General features: G+C 36.8%; 2 protein-coding genes across 7 annotated transcripts in view; one reads left to right on the top strand and one right to left on the bottom strand.

The window, feature by feature from the left end:
* LOC110015877 overlaps positions 1 to 19,024 on the bottom strand; it is a 755,614-nt gene that overhangs the window by 216,477 nt on the left and 520,113 nt on the right. The window lies entirely within an intron of this gene.
* The window catches only part of csmd3 (CUB and Sushi multiple domains 3), a 478,616-nt gene that overhangs the window by 172,228 nt on the left and 287,364 nt on the right, over positions 1 to 19,024 (top strand). For all 4 annotated transcript variants that reach the window (XM_023959656.1, XM_023959655.1, XM_023959654.1 and 1 more), the window contains exon 4: positions 220 to 417. In XM_023959656.1, the coding sequence (XP_023815424.1) occupies positions 220 to 417 (198 nt within the window). The remainder of the gene's footprint in view (positions 1 to 219; positions 418 to 19,024) is intronic.

The following is a 19,024-nucleotide window of genomic DNA, read 5'->3' as shown; positions in this document are numbered from 1 at the left end:
TAGGCTCAGTACACCTCTTTAGCTCACCTGCATTTTGGACGCTCAATTCAAATGTGCCAAAATGAAAGGCAATCAGACCGTAAAGTGCACAAACACCATGTTTCTCTAAAAAGGTTTTCCAGATTTCTGTCACCTTAAAATGGTGAAAAACATAGTCTAAGCAAGGATCTATTGTGACTTTTCTAACACCAAATCTGTTTGTCTTATATTCCATTGCAGAGCTCCACAGTACATCATGTGGGAATCCTGGTGTCCCACCTAAAGCATTACTAAGCGGCAGCGGTCGTTTTGCAGTAGGAGACCGCGTGCAGTACAGCTGCGTCCCTGGTTACGTCTTGGATGGCCACGCCACGCTCACCTGCATCACCAATGCAGGAAACATTGCCGTTTGGGACTTTCCTGCCCCTATCTGTCGAGGTACAAACCTATAAAATATGTGGTGTTTGCATGAATTTAGATGAAGAGTTTTAGTCATAAATTTAAAAAGAAATTAATTTTGTCACTTTTAATGCAGAATATATAAGTAAAATACCTGCAGTTAATCTTTTTTTTCCACTTTACATTAAACCTGTTTTAAATAATTTTTTGATAAGGCAATATTTGGAATTTCAGACTAAAACTCTTCATTTATTTCGTATATTAATGCGAGGAAGACAGACAGACAGACAGACTGACTGTGTGTTTGTATTTACGTCTGTGGTGTTTCACTACCCCGATCAAAAGTGTGTGTCAAACAGCCAGATGTGAGCCATCCCTCCAGAACTTTCTTAAGATTTTGCTGGATTATATGCCTAAAATGTTTCAGTAAAACCTAGGAGATGTCTTAAAGACCCACTTTGATGGAATTTGTTTTTTAACATGCTCTTGTCGAATTTGTCTGATGATGGAGGACATATATTAAGAAAATTAAGCTTAAACTAACATTTTTACATCTTTTTTTTTAAGTTGTGTAGAATCTGGAGCAGACCCAGAAAACGCAGTTTAAAAAAGAAAAAGGTTTTTGTTACGTAGAAAATGCCCTCGCCAGGCCATTCTGATGAATCCACTTGTAGACGACTAGATCCATTTACGTCTTTGTACATGCATAAACTATGTCCTGGAAAACTGGAGATTTTTTTTTTGGCTTGTTTAAAAACTCGATCAAAAGAGGATCGAAGTGGGACTTTAAGGCTGTAACTGTTTTTTTCTAGGTAATTTTATCCTTTTGGTTACAGCTTCAGTAGCAAGTACTGACCATTGGGTGCACTGGATTATAGGGCACAGTTTCAGTTAGTGCCTTTTTAACACATACAAAATGCCCACCGGGTTTTAAGGCGCGGGCACGTTAAAACAAACCGGTAATACATGCATGCTAGTGTGTATTTAAAAAATTTGTCGTTTATCAATTTTTTTAAGTCACCATCAGCATCCAAAATCCATCAAAATCCTCATCTTCTGTATCTGAAATGAACAGCCGGCCTAAATTTCTATCAAACACGCCAGCTTCCCTTTCGTCATGATCAGAGTGCGTCTTGTTGCCGTGCAGTTCCTCATGAATGATGCTGGATTTTGCAAAAGCTCAAAGAACAGTGGAAGCAGACATGTTAGCCCAAGCATCTACAATCCATTCACAAACTGGGGCGTAACTCGCCCAGTGCTGCCTCCCAGTCTTAGTGAAAGTGTCCACCATTCGACAGTGTGACTGTGTGTATATCAAAAGCGAGCGGCACCTCGTCCATGTTGATTATGTGTCTGGGCTGGATCTGTTTGTCGGAAATCTTTTCACTGCAGTAGGAGCAGAAGATGGACAGCTTTTCGTTGTAATCTGCTGGAAGTTGCTGCGCGACAGTAGTCCTTGCCCGGATGGAAAGATGGCACTGTTTCATACAACGAAACAAGACGGACCTCCTTAAAATGTTACATTGTCATTTTCTCTGCTAGCGTTACTGCCTTCAGTCGAACGTTGACTGTAAAGACGCTTCCTGCGAACCATGGATACATAAATCAGGAACTTGCAGCTTCTCGATTCCCATGTTCCTCTGCGTAGCTGATAGCTTGCAGTTTAAACTGTGCTTCAGAAGTCTCTTTTCAGGTTGCATATTCAGTGTTACCAAAACGATGTTGCTCTGCATAATGCCCATACCTGCACATTGTACTATTCAGGGGTGTGTCTTATTTCACGTCTTCACTTCCTTCCTTACCGTTCTAATTCTGTCTTCTGCTACGTCCTCTTTACAGAAGTCCCACAACAACACATTATGGGCATCGCACATCACATACACCATGTGTATGTATGGAGAAAATGTACAACTTTTAAGTGCGCCTTAAGGTTGTGAAAACAAATACTTTTTTGTCTAATTTTGTCCATTATTTTTTAAAGTGAATACCTTCATTTTATTTTACAAAATCAAATGAAATTACTATAAAATACATACAGTTTTCTGTATGAAACATAAAATGAGACAGGTTTTCACTTCTGCCCATGTTCAATAGCATTAGGCTAGAAACATCCCTAAAAATGAGTTTTCATCAGTTCTCAAAATCTGTCTTTATGGGATGGACATCTCTTCCTTTGGTCTGTCACCTAAATCCGGCATGTACACCTGCTAAGTGACCTGAATTGCCATTTGCAGAGACCATGACTCCATTAAGGAATATTGAATTTATCTGTTACCCCCTAAATGTATCCTGCTTGTAGATCTAACAATGAACTTGGAGTCAGTCAACCTGAAGAGAAATCTTCAAACACACAAGAAAAGCCACTCTAAACACTACTCTGCTATGAGAGAGTGGGTGGAACCAGAACATTGGACCAGGACAGTCTTAGGGACAATTACTTCATGGTGTGTGAGCTTCTAAGGGGCCCAACTGCATTAAAACGGCTCAGATGAAAAGAAAAGAAGCAAGTCATATCTTGGAACCACTGAAAGCTCAGAGGATACAGATTGGCACAGCACAGAACCTCTAAAAGATTTCTGTCGCATCTGCTCCCTGAGTCAAAGTCAGAGAAGTCAGCATCAAATATTTGGAGGACTCTGTCAACAAGGTTAAAGGATCCAGACTGGAATCACTTCCGCCACAGGGGATAGATGTATAACCTCAACAGCAGGACCAACCAGATAAAGCTACCAAAATGCAATTCAGGCCTGGAACGGCCAATTTGATTTCAGGTTGAAACGTACTTTGTAAAAAATGGATGTTTGCTGCATTCAAAGAAAAGCTGGCTGCAGGCATGAAGTTAGTGATGGGGAAGACATCAGAATCTGACTGGTGGTCTGACATCCAGTAGTGATGGTCGATACCCTATGTAAGATCTGATACGATATCGATTACTTCATGAATACATTATTCACCACCAATTAGCAATACTAATTACTTTTTCTCAAGCATATTATTTGTTATCCTGAAAACAAATACCATCAAAAGCAGTTCAGGTAGCATTCTTAATAAGCAAAATGCAAAACTGTTCTTTCTAAAACCACCTACCCATGCTGTGCTTTGTTGTTGCTTATGGTATTATTTTCCGTGTAGCAGTCTTTCCAGGGTTCAGTGTCAGTAAAGCGGAGTTTAATATGTAAAATAAGGAGCTCAGAGACACGTTTGGGTGTAGACAATCGCTGCAGCCTTTATTCTCCTTTTCATTCACTTTTTCTGAAGTTCATTTGTCTCATTACGTCATGAACCTGTCATCCCAACACCAATGCGGAAGTAAACAGTGTTACAAACGCCCCCTCCTGCAGATGAAATGTCCCGTTTCAGCATAAAACAATAAAGAGGAATGAAAATAGTGTTTTATATTAGCTTTGGAACGTTGAAAATGCCAAAAAAAAGTGCTCCTCCTTTTGTGTGACGGAAGCGTCACACAGACGTAGAGTCTGGTCTTTGGTGGAGAAAGGATTCAAGCGAACAGCTGCAGGGACACCGACGACGGCTTCATCAGGCTGCAGAGATCCTGCAAACCAACCATCAATAAATAAAACTTTAATGAATCGTAAATCAAACAAATGACCTTCCAGACATTTGGAATGTTATCAATAAACATTCAGCTCACCTGTTCAACAAGGTTTAGTCGGTCTGCTCTGCTGCTGCACGGCGTTCACCTGCTGCTCTGCATGCTAACTTCCACTGTAATCTCCTAAAATTACGACTTTTTTTCTCCTAAATTTACGAGTTTTTATCTCCTAAATTTACGAGTTTTTATCTCCTAAACTTACGAGATAAAATCTCGTAATTTTACTTTTTTTTTTTTTGGTGGCTCTAATTTTTTTTTTTTGGTGGCCCTAATACTCCGTCGTAATTTAGCAGAAAAAATGAACATTTAACTTTTAATATTAATCTTTTCTTTGAGTAAATTTGCTTCAGCAGATTATCGTGTTGCAAAGAGTTTCTTATTTTTAAGAAGTCATGTGTGCTTTTGTCTAAACTAAAAATGTATTATGAAAGCAAAGAAAAGAGATTTCGAAAGTAAACATTTAATATTTTTATCTACAACTTTAAAAGTTCTGTTTTTAAAACTGAACATTTTGTTTGCAATTAAAGACATTTTGATTTTAAAACTGTGACTTTTGTGGTGGCAGAAATATCATTTCGTCCAGATATGAGGTCAAATAGTCTAACTCCAAAGTTGCAAAAACTTCCTGAGTTAGGTCAAATCATTACATCTCAATGCTGAGAGGAATATTGTAGAACTCTTTAATACTTTAAAACCACAGAGTCAATTGTTACTTTTAACAACTGAAAATGAACCCATGATAATGTTGTAATATTTCAACTTCTGTTATCTGACATTACTTGAATTACTTGTTGGCTTTTGTTTACCCATAATCCAATTTGGGTCAGACATTTGATGAATAAAGGGACATGTTAGTTAAAAAAAATAACTTCAAAGAACAGAAATGTGATGAAATAATCTAATATACAGAGCACATCTAAAACTAATATGAAGTTATTATTAAAATTTGGATTTACCTTACAGCATTCAGCTGCTCAATAATATGGAATTTGTCACACATTAAGGGAAAAGAAATCACTATGGGACTGAATTTAGAAAGAAAGAAGCATGTTGAACCTATAAGACTGACAAATATGGATAAAAACATTGGATTGATTGTGTTCAGTAAAGTTTATGTTTGGGTTTCTACACATTTCCAAAAATAGCTTTTCAACCACTAACTTGTACAGGGCACGGACGTGGCGTGCACAACATTTGACGATTGTAGACCTCTCAGCGAGCCCGTAGGGTGAAAGTGTTAACGCAAATGTTTTTCTGCATTCTGCAATAAAAGGTTAAACTGCCTGTCAGGGTAAGTAAGGGTGAAGTAGGTGAGACTTAGGTGTGTCGTACGGATTTTTCAGTTTTTGTGTGGACATCCTACAGGCACTTGTGTATGACATGTACACCCCATTCCTTCGGCATTTGTGCGGACAGTAAGGAGCTAGTACACGCACCACAGTGATGACAACAGTGGGCGCCATAAAACATCATCACCCATACGTCGTAACCCTTGTGTTATCCTAGGCACTTTACCATTGGGAGTTGGGTCATCTAGACCCACTAGACAGTGCACTGAACCTTTTTTCTTTAATGATTTGTGATCCTTACTGGTGTCCATGGATTACATGAAATCTTTCCACCTTTATCCACCTTTGTCATGGTAGGGAGAACACGTCAATGTAAGGGCGGGGTCATCCAAGATAGCTCAAGTGTTAAGTGTGTGTTACGTACATTATCCTTACAAATACTTCTCGATACACTTACCACACGTACGACAATTGTACAATGCCGTTCTTATGGCATCCCTTAAGGTAGCCACACAAACCTGAAGGGAACTCAAGACACACATGCACTCACCGTAACAGATGCAGCCATACCTGTCTACGACCCTCCATGGACCCAGACAACCTAAAAACCTGCAGCACCCTTTAAGGTCAGCTCCCAAATAGGTGTATGTGACTAAGTCAAAAGGCAAGGGATAACGAATAACTAATCACTTAACTTCGTTTTTAAAGGTTTTTCTTTCTAAAGAGACTTTTCAAAGTGCAGTTTTCACAATAATGCTTCACCTTTTGTTTAAAACAAAAGCTAAGTCAAATGCAAACAGCAGTGTGTTAAACCAAGTCTCATTATAGCTTACTGTGCAGCATTGGTGCCTTGGCGAGAAAGAAAAGGTAAGCAAAGGAAAGTGAGCCAGGCTGTCAGCAGAAGATTAGCCAGGTCTCTGTCACATCGTCAGGAAGGCTAAGAGGAGCTAAGCTACTAATATGTTCCCACTAACTGCAAGCAGACATACACAACTATTCACACCTACTCTTTCCTGCTATCATAAGCACACACATGGATAAAATTAAACACCCACTCAAAGGAAATGAATAAAAAAATCATGCAGAGTTGTAGAGACTGCTGTTTCAGCTTGTGTGTACGCCTGGTGACACCTGGGGGTATTCATTCCCCATGTAATAGCTTTCTATCAATTATTTAGTCATGCAATCAAATGACTAGAGATGCATTGCTTTTAGCAATGGCTATGGAAATGTTCTTTTTTTCTGTCTTTTTTCGTGTGTGAATTTATGTGTCATTAATCTTGTCGCTTTATATTATACGCTTATAAGCACTTTAAGCGTATAATATAAAGCAAATATAAAGAAAAATTATAAACAGTGTTTGAAATAAGAATGTACATTCTACTCCAATTTTTCTTACATCTTTATAATTAAAAGTTCCCAGAGATTAGCTATATGTTAATCCAATGCTGCCACACACTCTGTGGAATAGTGTCCCATTCTCTATTTGTTGCACAGAAACAAAGTTGGTTGTGTTGGTCACCCAACGAACAAGACACCCAAGCTGATTCAACAAGTGGCAATTGGATTTGTCTAGGTTGTAGTATTGCCATTGGGGTGTCAGTAACCCTTGCAGCTTGTCTCTGACACCCCACGTTTTCTACAATTGGCCTTCAGTTAGGAGAGGGTTCTAGGGTTCACTCCAAACAATGCTATAATTTGGTAGAGCACCAGCTTGAAATTTCTTTTACTCTTTGATCAGTCAAATGTATCAGGACATTTCTAGCAGCAGAAACCTATTGACCGCTGAAACAGGGCCCATGCTCACAGATCCTGTTAGACGGGTTCCAGTTAGGCATCCGATTGGTAAAAGATTTATATATTTTTTTGTAAAGAAAACTCATTTATTGAGACTTCCTGATCGTCTTTTAAATGCCTGTCTCTCACAAATGTGGTATATTTTTTAGGAAAATAAACAAGGTTTTACTCTGTAAGAAAGAAAGAAAATCTACCAAAGATATACAGTGTATTTTGTGTACTTTTTTTTTTTTGCAATGCTCGTCTTTATGTTTTTATTTACTTTGATTCAGCGTTTCTTAAAAATAATTATATGGAGAAGGACATTGCCTACTTGGACTGGGTAGTCCAACTAAAAAAAACAGAACTATGAAAAAAAGCACATTTTTGTCAGATATAATGGAGCTTTGGTTATTAAAAAGTTATACTTATAAGTGATATAAGTATTTAAAAAAAAGCTTTGGATCTTCTTGATTCCATTACAGTTGTGTTCCTGTCATGACAGGAAGGTTTGAAAGGGAAAGTCATCATTTCCCAGGTTTTTGTGGACACATTTGTGGGGTTGGTCTTTGTTGGGATTCTGCTGTTTTGGTTCAGAATAAAAAGTTAACAAAAACAACATGTCAGTTCTAATAAAATGTCACCATGATTTTACAAATGAGGTGCATTCTTATGAATACTCAATGCTGTTTTTTATTGTTGTTGATGTATGTATAGGAGACTGGCAGTGTTGTAAAATAAAAGGAAAATGTATTTTTCTGTTGAATAGGTGATCTGCTGTGAAGGATTGGGGATTTCAGGTGGCGCTGTTGATTGACAGCGAGCATGTATTGCATGAATTGCTTGGAATGAGTGCAAGTTTGCAATAAACACTAGAGCATTAGACTGAAAGGGAGAAAGAGTGCAGTTTAAGAGATGGACAAACGAGAAGGAGAGGAAGTAGTGGCTTATTGTTGGAAAAAAGCAATAACGTGTGCTGACGAAATCTGAAATTAGACTAGCTCTGAAAAGGAAATGAAATAAGTGTGTGTGTGGTTGTTTGTGTGTAGTCAGCATAACAAGATGGAGGTTTTTGTTGCTTGGGTGAATGTTTGCGATTGTGTGTTCACAGGGTGAATAAATCAGTGCTTCACCTGATTGGACTAATAGTGCTGCCACGAGATTTTGTCATAAATAAAACACTAAACATGTTAACAAAAGCACAAAAATGTAATTCCATTGAGTTGTGTTTTCTAAATAGTACCAACTAAATTTTAGTTAAAGAAAAAAATTACAGGGATGCAGAATATTTTATAGCACTTTTAGAAATAAAATAATAACTTGTATAAAGCTTTGTATTTTGACTGTTGAAATTGACTGTTTAACCCTTGTGCTATCTTAGATGACCCGACCCCTTACATTGACGTGTTCTCCCTACCATGACAAAGGTGGATAAAGGTGGAAAGATTTCATGTAATCCATGGACACCAGTGAAGATCACAAATCATTGAAGAAAAAATGTTCAGCGCACTGTTTAGTGGGTCTAGATAACCCAACTCCCAACGTTAAAGTGCCTAGGATAGCACAAGGGTTACGAAAACTGGACCAGGTTAGTGTTGTCACCCATAGAAAAGGGCTTACTTCGCCGCCATGTTGAAGCCAGATGACATCAGTAAGCAATGATTGGTTCGATTTGATATGAGTCATTATTTCTATGGCATCCACATTTGGCAGTCAGAAGGGAACTTGTCGGAAGTCCACACTCCTACCACTTGAAAGCAAGCTCGGGGGAATCTGTCAATCAAAGGTTCTGAACATTAGACACAAGATCACATACTTTCATTGAGGCATCCAATTGGCCAGTTTATAATTTGATTAACTTGCACTACAGAAACAACATAAACAATAGGATTGACAAGAACATTATCTTTATAAAAAGGATGCTTATTCTGACAAATAGAATGACTTTTAATTTCTCAAAAAAAATCTAAGGGATTTTGGCTTCTTGGAACAAGCGGGTACTTCTTATTTGGAACATGAGGGGGGAGGAGTCACTTAGTCCAGTTCTCATGTATAGACAAGGATTCATATAGAAGGGGTAATTAGATTTGATAATGTTTGAACAATTGTTTTATATCACTGGCTATCCATGGCTAAAAAACAACAACACTGTGATGTATTGAAACATCTTCTGTTTGCAGGTTGCTGAAAAAAATGTGATTGGTCTTTTAGTAAAACTCTGGCTAACCAACAAATTACTCAAATGCTTTAATGTCTTTAACACAAATGCAAAACCAACTGAAAGCGCATTTTTGTAAGTCAATAACCTAATGAATACATTTAGCTGCAATTGGCTTTTTGTTTAATTCAACACATGTATAATATTACTTCATATTAAGACCAAAGTCACTGTATAATACAGCTTCTAAAGAAATGAGACTCCTTTGCTGGAGTATTTAGAAAACAAGAATCCTTGCTTCTGTTTGTCTAAGCAGCCCTGCTTTATATTTTTGGTCCAAGACTTGTATCATGTAAGCTTAAACTTCCGTTAACCATTGTCAACATTCAGGGATGCATTTGAAGTACATTGTCGTGATGATTTAACTCGTGAAATCCAAAAGGAAACGGGCTCAAATGTCTGAACAATGTGTCGATTGTCAGTTGTCGATTTAACAATAAATATCTATCACTCAGCCTTTAATTATAAAGTTAAAGTCCCATTAGCTGTCACACACCTTGGTGTGTGAAATTTGTTCTCCACATTTGACCCACCCCCTAGGGGAGCGGTGATCTGCAGACACAGCTGCGCTGGGGACCCATTTAACCCCCCCAAACCAACCCCTTAATGCTGAGTGTCAAGCAGGGAGGCATTGGGTCCCATCTTTAGAGTCTTTGTTATGACTCGGCCTGGATTTGAACTCACAACCTTCCAGGTGAACACTCTTCCACTAGGCCACCATGGAATTGACACGAAACACAAGTTTGTTCAAAACTTTAAAACCCCCATTACTGCTGCGGGTTATTTCACTTCTGAAGACTTTGTTGTTTTAAATGATTGGCTTTCTTTGTGCTTAACTCCAGAATTAATATTTCATGAGGCTGAAGTCAGTTGAATGTGTAGAGATAATAAGCTTTTCTTAGCTTTCATTGACCCTGAGGTTTTATTATCTCGGGATTTCAGCTATGTTTATGAATCACTCTTTATTGATTTATTTTTTTACTTTCCCACTCATACCGTTTGACAGTTATTAGTTATTGTTCACATTGATGAATTAGTCAATCTTTTTTAAACAGGTGAATTGTTTTTTTCAGAGATCAGTAAAGTCAAATTTGTCCTGTAGACCAAAGCCTGTATAATAATTGTTTGCTCGTACCATCTTGGTCGTTGGGCTTTGTTGACCCAATCAAAGTTGTTCGCTGTACGTATCGCACATGTGAAGCTGTTATACGATTGCTATAAAGCTACTAAAAAAAACTCAGCCCAAGACCTACTCATTGCAGCTCTTCCTGGATAAAAAGCTGTTATATGGGAACCCTTTACATGTATTAGGGGGAGGGGAAAACATCGCAATATTTCTGGTGATACTTGTATCGATTTAAAATGCCATCAAGGCTGTACTTAATTAATTATTTGAGTCTTGTTTTCAACTTAAACTCCCAAACCCAGCTCTACACCACACAAAACAACTTCAAGACCTCAGTGAGAAGCAGCTCGTGTTAAAAAATGCAGTCATCCTTTCGGTTTTTGTTGTTATGAGACATGCACTACCTATTATATTATTATATACTGGAACATACATTGTTGTGCAAATCGGACTATGTTGACTGTTCCCTGCAAAAACAAATATATCTTAATTTACCCAAAAAAAGCACTATGAATTTGCTTGAGTAAAAGTAACTTGCATATAAGATACAGTTGCAGTGCTTAATGATGTAGTCATTAAATAAAATTAATTTTACAATGTATTGCCATGAAATTCGTATTAATAGTAGATTAATAATAGATTTTTTCTAAGTTGAAATCTTTATAAGAAATATTGAAAAAATATTTCAGGTATGTATCATATCGTACATGTGTCACATCGCTCGACTCTTGTTGATACATACCCCTAATATTTATCATTCACAGAAACTGTCAACCATTAAAATAAGAATATCTTATTTCCACCTTTAGATTGTTAAACAGAAGGCCGTGTGCTGGCTGGATAATTATTAGGACTTCTATGTCCTCTGAACTTGCTAAAACACTGGAACAACTTCTACCTCTAACGTCAGAAATAAATTACAATTGTATCTTTTTTAGGTAACGCTTCCTTTTACAGTACAGTACTTACAGTGTACTTAAGTGGTATTTACATGGTACTTATAGTGTAACTACTGGGTACTTTCAGGGTACTTACATGGTACTTTTTATGGAATTTACTGGGTACTTACAGTGTGTTTACATGGTACTTTCTATGGGACTTTACTGGGTACTTACATGGTACTTTTTGTGTCTACTCTGTACTTACATGGTACTTACTGTGTATTTATATGGTACAATTTGGTTCATACCTATGTGGTACATACTGGGTATTTATAATATTCTTACTGGGTATTTACATGTTGTGCAAAGGTGTCTTTTATGGTACTTACCACATGTAAGAAGAAGGTAAGTACAAATAAAGTACTTTGACCTTTAGGTCTGCACTCGCTGCATGTTTCATGGTATTTACCATGAATTTACCACAGAAACTACCCCTTAAGTACACTGAAACTGTAACTGTAAAAGAAAGTCAGCCCTATTTCCACTCAACTACATGGTACTTTCATTCCTAAATACTGGGTATGTTCACTTGAATATTACTTGGTACTTACCCCTTAAGTACAATGAAACTGTAACTGTAAAAGAAAGTCAGCCCTATTTCCACTCTATTACATGGTACTTTCAGTAGTAAATGCTGGGTATGTTCACTTGAATATTACTTGGCACATACCCCTTAAGTACAATGAAACTGTAACTGTAAAAGAAAGTCAGCCCTATTTCCACTCTATTACATGGTACTTTCAGTAGTAAATGCTGGGTATGTACACGTATTACCATCCCGTACAGTGTACATACACACTTGGTCTTCTGACCTCACCACATGAGACAATGCTAACCTGTTGGTAAGGGTAAAGTAACTACATTGTAAAAACATATTCTGGCCTGATTACTTCTTGTTACATGAGGCAAGTTTAAAGAGAAACAAGACAGCAGTGAAAACAACAATCTTTAATATGATACATGTCTGCAGCATACAAAGTGTCATCACAATAAAATAGGTTTTAAGTACAAAACAGTGCAAAGGAGAATTCTAAAAAACACATTATTGGCCTGAGGGTCGTGCTTTTTGTCCATCAAAATTCTTTCAGCAGAGTTTGGTAACGGTGCAGGACTTCTTCAGGGTTTGTAACTGCAAGAAAATTCACAATATGAGCTGAAGTGAACATAAAAAGCAGAACGACTTTGATGAAGTACAAAATATATTTTACTTATTTAATCATTTCTGTAATGAGTTTGATAAATTTCTGTGAATTATTTTTCGCTTTGACTGTAATGCTTGAAATTAATCAATTATCCTCATTTATGAACATGACAATAAATTATTCACAACTTTATATTTTAGTTACATAAACAAGAACAACAAATAAGAAATCAAAGAAAAAAAATCAAAATTGCCATAAAAAAATCTAATTTGTTTAGACAAAGAATGACAAAAGCAATGTTTTAATTGCCAATTGCTGTGTGTATTTCTTCTTTATAAATATTATTCGCACCTACAATTTGCATTAGCATGAAAAACATTGCAGTGTAAAAGAAAAGGAAAAAAGAAATAAATAGGCAATTTCAAATTCAACACAGTTATTCACAAAAATATGTTTTAATTTTCAAACAGTTACATTCACTGTGTTGGGTGGTATTGTTGTCTCTATCATATTTGAAAATAAATAAATAAAAATAAAATAAAAACGGCGAAAGAAAAGAAAATGGGGAAAATGCAGTTAAACTCTTCATTAATGTAAATAATATGTCCACTTGGTGGATTTAACTTACTTTAGCTTACTCTCCTGTGGATTCGTCTGGAATGTCTTCTTCACCACAGCTGATCTAAAGCGGTAAAAAGACGGAAGTACGTCATCATTATTTTAAATAAACGCCTTTCTTTGATTTTCCCAGAAAGACGTGCGCTCAGTCAACGAGCACAGAACAACAGACTTTATCATTTAGGCTACGTGCTTGTTTTACAGGTGCCTCTCTCCTGGTAAGTAACAACAATGTTTGTAGATTTTCATTACAAACTTTGAAAATGTATACATGAAATAACTGAAATTATTGGAGTAAGGTAGACATGCTCTTACGTCACGTTTCAAACACAGAGATAGTGGCTTGAAATCACGAGGTTAGCTTCTTTATAAAGTTTGATCAGTTTAAATATTTACATGTAATTTATCCAATATTTTAAAAAAACAAAAACACTGGTTTACCTGCCAGATGAAGAGAAATTCAAACTGTTGCGCGCGCCTCGAGGCTCTCCGGATTAATCTGCACGTTCACTTTGGGGGTAGTTGTGCTGCATTCAAGTGCGCTGGGAATTTGCAACGTTACTTGCCCCGACCTAGTTAACAAAAACACACACTCGGGGTGTTTTTAGTATTAAAAGTAAATATTTAGCCTTGTTGTTTTACATATTTTCCTGACATTATATAATATATATTAAAACAAGTTCATTTTTAGAACAATATTTAAAAAAAAGTTAAGTTTTGAATAATTTATTATCATGTTTTTAAATGAGGATAATTGATTAATTTCAAGCATTACAGTCAAAGCGATAAAAAAATCATAGAGATTTATCAAACTCATTACAGAAATGATTAAATAAGTAAAATATATTTTGTACTTCATCAAAGTCGTTCTGCTTTTTATGTTCACTTGAGCTCATATTGTGAATTTTCTTGCAGTTACAAACCCTGAAGAAGTCCTGCACCGTTACCAAACTCTGCTGAAAGAATTTTGATGGACAAAAAGCACGACCCTCAGGCCAATAGTGTGTTTTTTAGAATTCTCCTTTGCACTGTTTTGTACTTAAAACCTATTTCATTGTGATGACACTTTGTATGCTGCAGACATGTATCATATTAAAGATTGTTGTTTTCACTGCTGTCTTGTTTCTCTTTAAACTTGCCTCATGTTACAAGAAGTAATCAGGCCAGAATATGTTTTTACAATGTAGTTACTTTACCCTTACCAACAGGTTAGCATTGTCTCATGTGGTGAGGTCAGAAGACCAAGTGTGTATGTACACTGTACGGGAAGGTAATACGTGTACATACCCAGCATTTACTACTGAAAGTACCATGTAATAGAGTGGAAATAGGGCTGACTTTCTTTTACAGTTACAGTTTCATTGTACTTAAGGGGTAAGTACCAAGTAATATTCAAGTGAACATACCCAGCATTTACTACTGAAAGTACCATGTAATAGAGTGGAAATAGGGCTGACTTTCTTTTACAGTTACAGTTTCATTGTACTTAAGGGGTAAGTACCAAGTAATATTCAAGTGAACATACCCAGCATTTACTACTGAAAGTACCATGTAATAGAGTGGAAATAGGGCTGACTTTCTTTTACAGTTACAGTTTCATTGTACTTAAGGGGTAAGTACCAAGTAATATTCAAGTGAACATACCCAGCACTTACTACTGAAAGTACCATGTAGTTGAGTGGAAATAGGGCTGACTTTCTTTTACAGTTACAGTTTCAGTGTACTTAAGGGGTAAGTACCAAGTAATATTCAAGTGAACATACCCGGTATTTAGTAATGAAAGTACCATGTAGCTGAGTGGAAATAGGGCTGACTTTCTTTTACAGTTACAGTTTCAGTGTACTTAAGGGGTAGTTTCTGTGGTAAATTCATGGTAAATACCATGAAACATGCAGCGAGTGCAGACCTAAAGGTCAAAGTACTTTATTTGTACTTACCTTGTTCTTACATGTGGTAAGTACCATAAAAGACACCTTTGCACAACATGTAAATACCCAGTAAGAATATTATAAATACCCAGTATGTACCACATAGGTATGAACCAAATAGTACCATATAAATACACAGTATGTACCATGTAAGTACAGAGTAGACACAAAAAGTACCATGTAAGTACCTAGTAAAGTCCCATAGAAAGTACCATGTAAACACACTGTAAGTACCCAGTAAATTCCATAAAAAGGTACCATGTAAGTACCCTGAAAGTACCCAGTAGTTACACTATAAGTACCATGTAAATACCACTTAAGTACACTGTAAGTACTGTACTGTAAAAGGAAGCGTTACCCTTTTTTATATACTTTTACATAAAGCACATGCACGAACACAAATGATGAAGTTATTTAAGGGTTCAGTTCTTTCTTTTTGTGAAATAAGGTACAAAATGTTTAGTCTGCTCTTTGAGAGGAAGATTTGTTTGGAAGTTGTGCAGCTGAATTCCCAGTTATTTAAAATTTGGTTTATCAGTAAAAATAAAAGAAAAAAGACAATATGTCACAGAATACAGAAATATGCTTTTTGACCTTTCTATGCTGTTTTTTTTTAAATGTTTCCTTGCTTTAAGGACGCAAACTAAGATAAAAGCGCCCAGAAAAAAAAGGAGTTCTTAAGATGTTGATTTCAAAGACTAGGGTTTGTTTGTTTGACTACCTTCCTCTTCTTCTGTCTTTTTACACACAACCACACACACACACACACACACTCAAATTTTTTCCAGCTTCTCCGTGGTCTCATTATGATCTTGCTAATAGTTCCCTGTGGATGTAAAGCGCTGCTGATCCTGACAGCTAAAGACACACATATGCACACACACACACACACACACACACACACACACACACACACACACACACACACACACACACACACACACCCACACACACACACACACACACCCACCCACGCACAAATTTAGTTTAACACACATATCCAGGTAGAAAGTCAAGTAGATCAGGACCATATGTACCTACTGGTGCAATAAGATTTACATATTTAACTGCCTCTGCATCTACTACTCAAATACATGCTGACCAATGAGTACTTCTGGGTCTTTGTCGAGTTTCAAATTGTTTTTTCAGCATAAGCTATTTTACATTTAGTCACCATTGCTTCAACATCAGTAAACAAAACCAGAATTAATCTATGTATATAAGGCAGTCCGGATCATAAGACGCAGTCTCGTTTTTTAAAAATTAATTAAGGCTTTTAAGTGTGCATCTGTGCGGAAAATACAACACCTGCAATTCTAAGAATAAGTGCTTTTAACACACTCATTTGTACATTTTTAGAAATCCTGACTCTTTCCAGTTGCTTTATGATCCATGGTCCGACTGGAAGCAAGACCCAGAAGCAGAATTCAGTGGAACTTAGTCCACTAAGCTTGACCGACTCAGCTGAAAGCTCGGCTGAGGTGTGGTGAGGCAGAGTTTCAAGACAGACAGAGATAAAACGCTGGAGAAACACAATGGCAGCTTAAACAATCTGCGAAAGACAGGAATGATATACTGCAGAATACCAACTGGATCAGTGGGAGGAGCAGCTCAGCCAGAAAAAAAAATAAAAATACAGTGCACCCCTTTTCCAATCACAGTCATGTAAGCCGCCTAGAAATGGTGATGGCCATCAGGGGAGGATTTTATCTTAGAAATAGAGTGGGAAGCCAGCCAGAGAAAAAACATCTCCTCAGAGTAACTAGTGTCTTCTGCAGAGGATGTTTCTTTAACCGAAAAAAGGTAAATGCAACAGAGATGTTTACTATACATGTGTGATGGTCATGCTGGCTAAATGTGAATTTGTTAGTGGAAAATCTGGTTAGTAAAATTATGGTGGAACATCTAAATTGTGTGAAGATTTTGCCTCTTTGGTGCACACATGTTATTCTTCAGGCCATGATGTCAGACAGACCGGCCTGTACGAGGCTAAAGCGGTAGTCTTCATTTTCTTTTCTTTTTTTAACCTCGAGTTTCCCTTAACATTTGAGGATAAAGTTTATCTCCATCATCTGTAAAATATCTGCCACTGGTTTAAACTTTATTTATGAACTAGATGTCATGTAGGAAGCATTACTATTTGATTTGTTTATTTCAAGCAATAATTGTTACAATGTAATATACATTTTTCATAAACCCATAGCTGTCAAACTGGAAGCTGAAAAAAAAAAAAAAACAACTTCAACATCGTCTGACTTTTAGGGTGTAATGGATAAAAAAAAGACATTATTATTGGGAGGGGTAGGGTTGTCCGAAATAGTTTTTTCGTAACCCTTGTGTTATCCTAGGCACTTTAACATTGGGAGTTGGGTCATTTAGACCCACTAGACAGTGCGCTGAACCTTTTTTCTTCAATGATTTGTGATCTTCACTGGTGTCCATGGATTACATGAAATCTTTCCACCTTTATCCACCTTTGTCACAGTAGGGAGAACACGTCAATGCAAGGGTGGGGTCATCTAAGATAGCACAAGGGTTTTAAAGAGATAACCCTCTTCAAGTGGGTGTGCTCTGATGCACAGAAATTTACATTTAAATGTAACTAATGCCTTTTTGTCTTAGCATGACTTATATAAAGTTACAAAACTGATGTTCTAATGTATTTTTTGAGCGCTAATAGCTACGTGCTAATGTTGCTGACCAGCCACTATTGATGACGTGATCAAGTGGGAATATCGTCCGAATAAGAAGACACACATTTTTCATAACCTTCCGCTTGGAGGGCTAATGTAGGGGTAGGGAGAAGCCGTAGGGGTAGGGAAATAATTTGGATTGGGTCTTAGGGTGTGTGGGAACAACCGTCACATTAAATTAATATTTCAAGTAAAGACTCCTGGGTTTTGTCTGTTAAAATTTATTTTATTTTGAAGTCAGTTTCCTCGCTGGCTCTTTCCAAAGATGTTTTTTTTTTTTGTTTGTTTTTTACAGTAATGGCTTGGGGGTTTTGATTTAGCTGTCAACACAGTCGCTTGAAGAAAGTTGTGGATGTATTCCTAACACAGGAACGAGCTACTTCATTGCATCAAGAGTGTGTCGGATGTGGTGGAGAATCAAGTCGTTTTCCAAAATAAAACTTCATTTAAAAATAGGATTATAAATGAAAGGGAAAACAAACATAGATTGTGTTATGTATCTAGTAACAGCTGATTACGGGAACGCTCATTAAGCTAAGAAGCAATGTTATACAGTGATTTTTGCTTTCTGATATGTCAATTTTTGTTTCCTTTTCAAAACATGAAAAAATGGAAACAAAGAGGTTGTTTTTGTTTGTTTTTCATGCCTTCTTTATGCCAGTTTTGCCATTAAATTGTATTAAAACAAATCCTACCTCACAGTAATTCTCTCTGCCTCTGCAGATCTTTGCTCTTCTCTCTCTTGCTCTCAGATCAATGTACTGGTCTTGTAGTGACACTTGAAGTATTCTTATCTCTGTTCAGCAGACCTACTCCAATCTGTCTCCTCCTCCACCCCCCTACCCTTTCTCTGTTTTTTCCTTTTACCTTCCTGTCATTTCCTTCATTTTTAGCACAAACTGCATACTTTCTTTTCATTCTTGATGGTGGGATTCCGCCAAAACTTTCATACATGGTTGCTCTTTTATCTAAATCACCAAAATAAAGAATAGCTTTTTTAATTGTAGGATGGTTTCCTTTCTGCACTCTTTTAGCTAAATTTCTATACACATTAGTGTTACTTGTTAGGTCAAGATAACCTTTACTACATGTTTGTAATTGTACTATTAGCAAGAAGCGTAATGAGTGACCACAGGTTTCTATTAGTGGATTGCATTTTTAAAGTGTTACATTTTTAAACGACAACTGAAAAGTTAATTCATAGTTTCAAAAAACTGCTTTCAGTTTTTTACAGGAAAGTTTCTAGAACAAAAATTCTTAAAGTCCCACTCCGGTCATCTTTTGATCTATTTTCAAAACGTT

Source organism: Oryzias latipes, chromosome 11 (genome assembly GCF_002234675.1).
Source record: "Oryzias latipes chromosome 11, ASM223467v1".
Taxonomy (NCBI): Eukaryota; Metazoa; Chordata; class Actinopteri; order Beloniformes; family Adrianichthyidae; genus Oryzias; species Oryzias latipes.
This window is presented reverse-complemented; position numbering and strand designations above follow the sequence as displayed.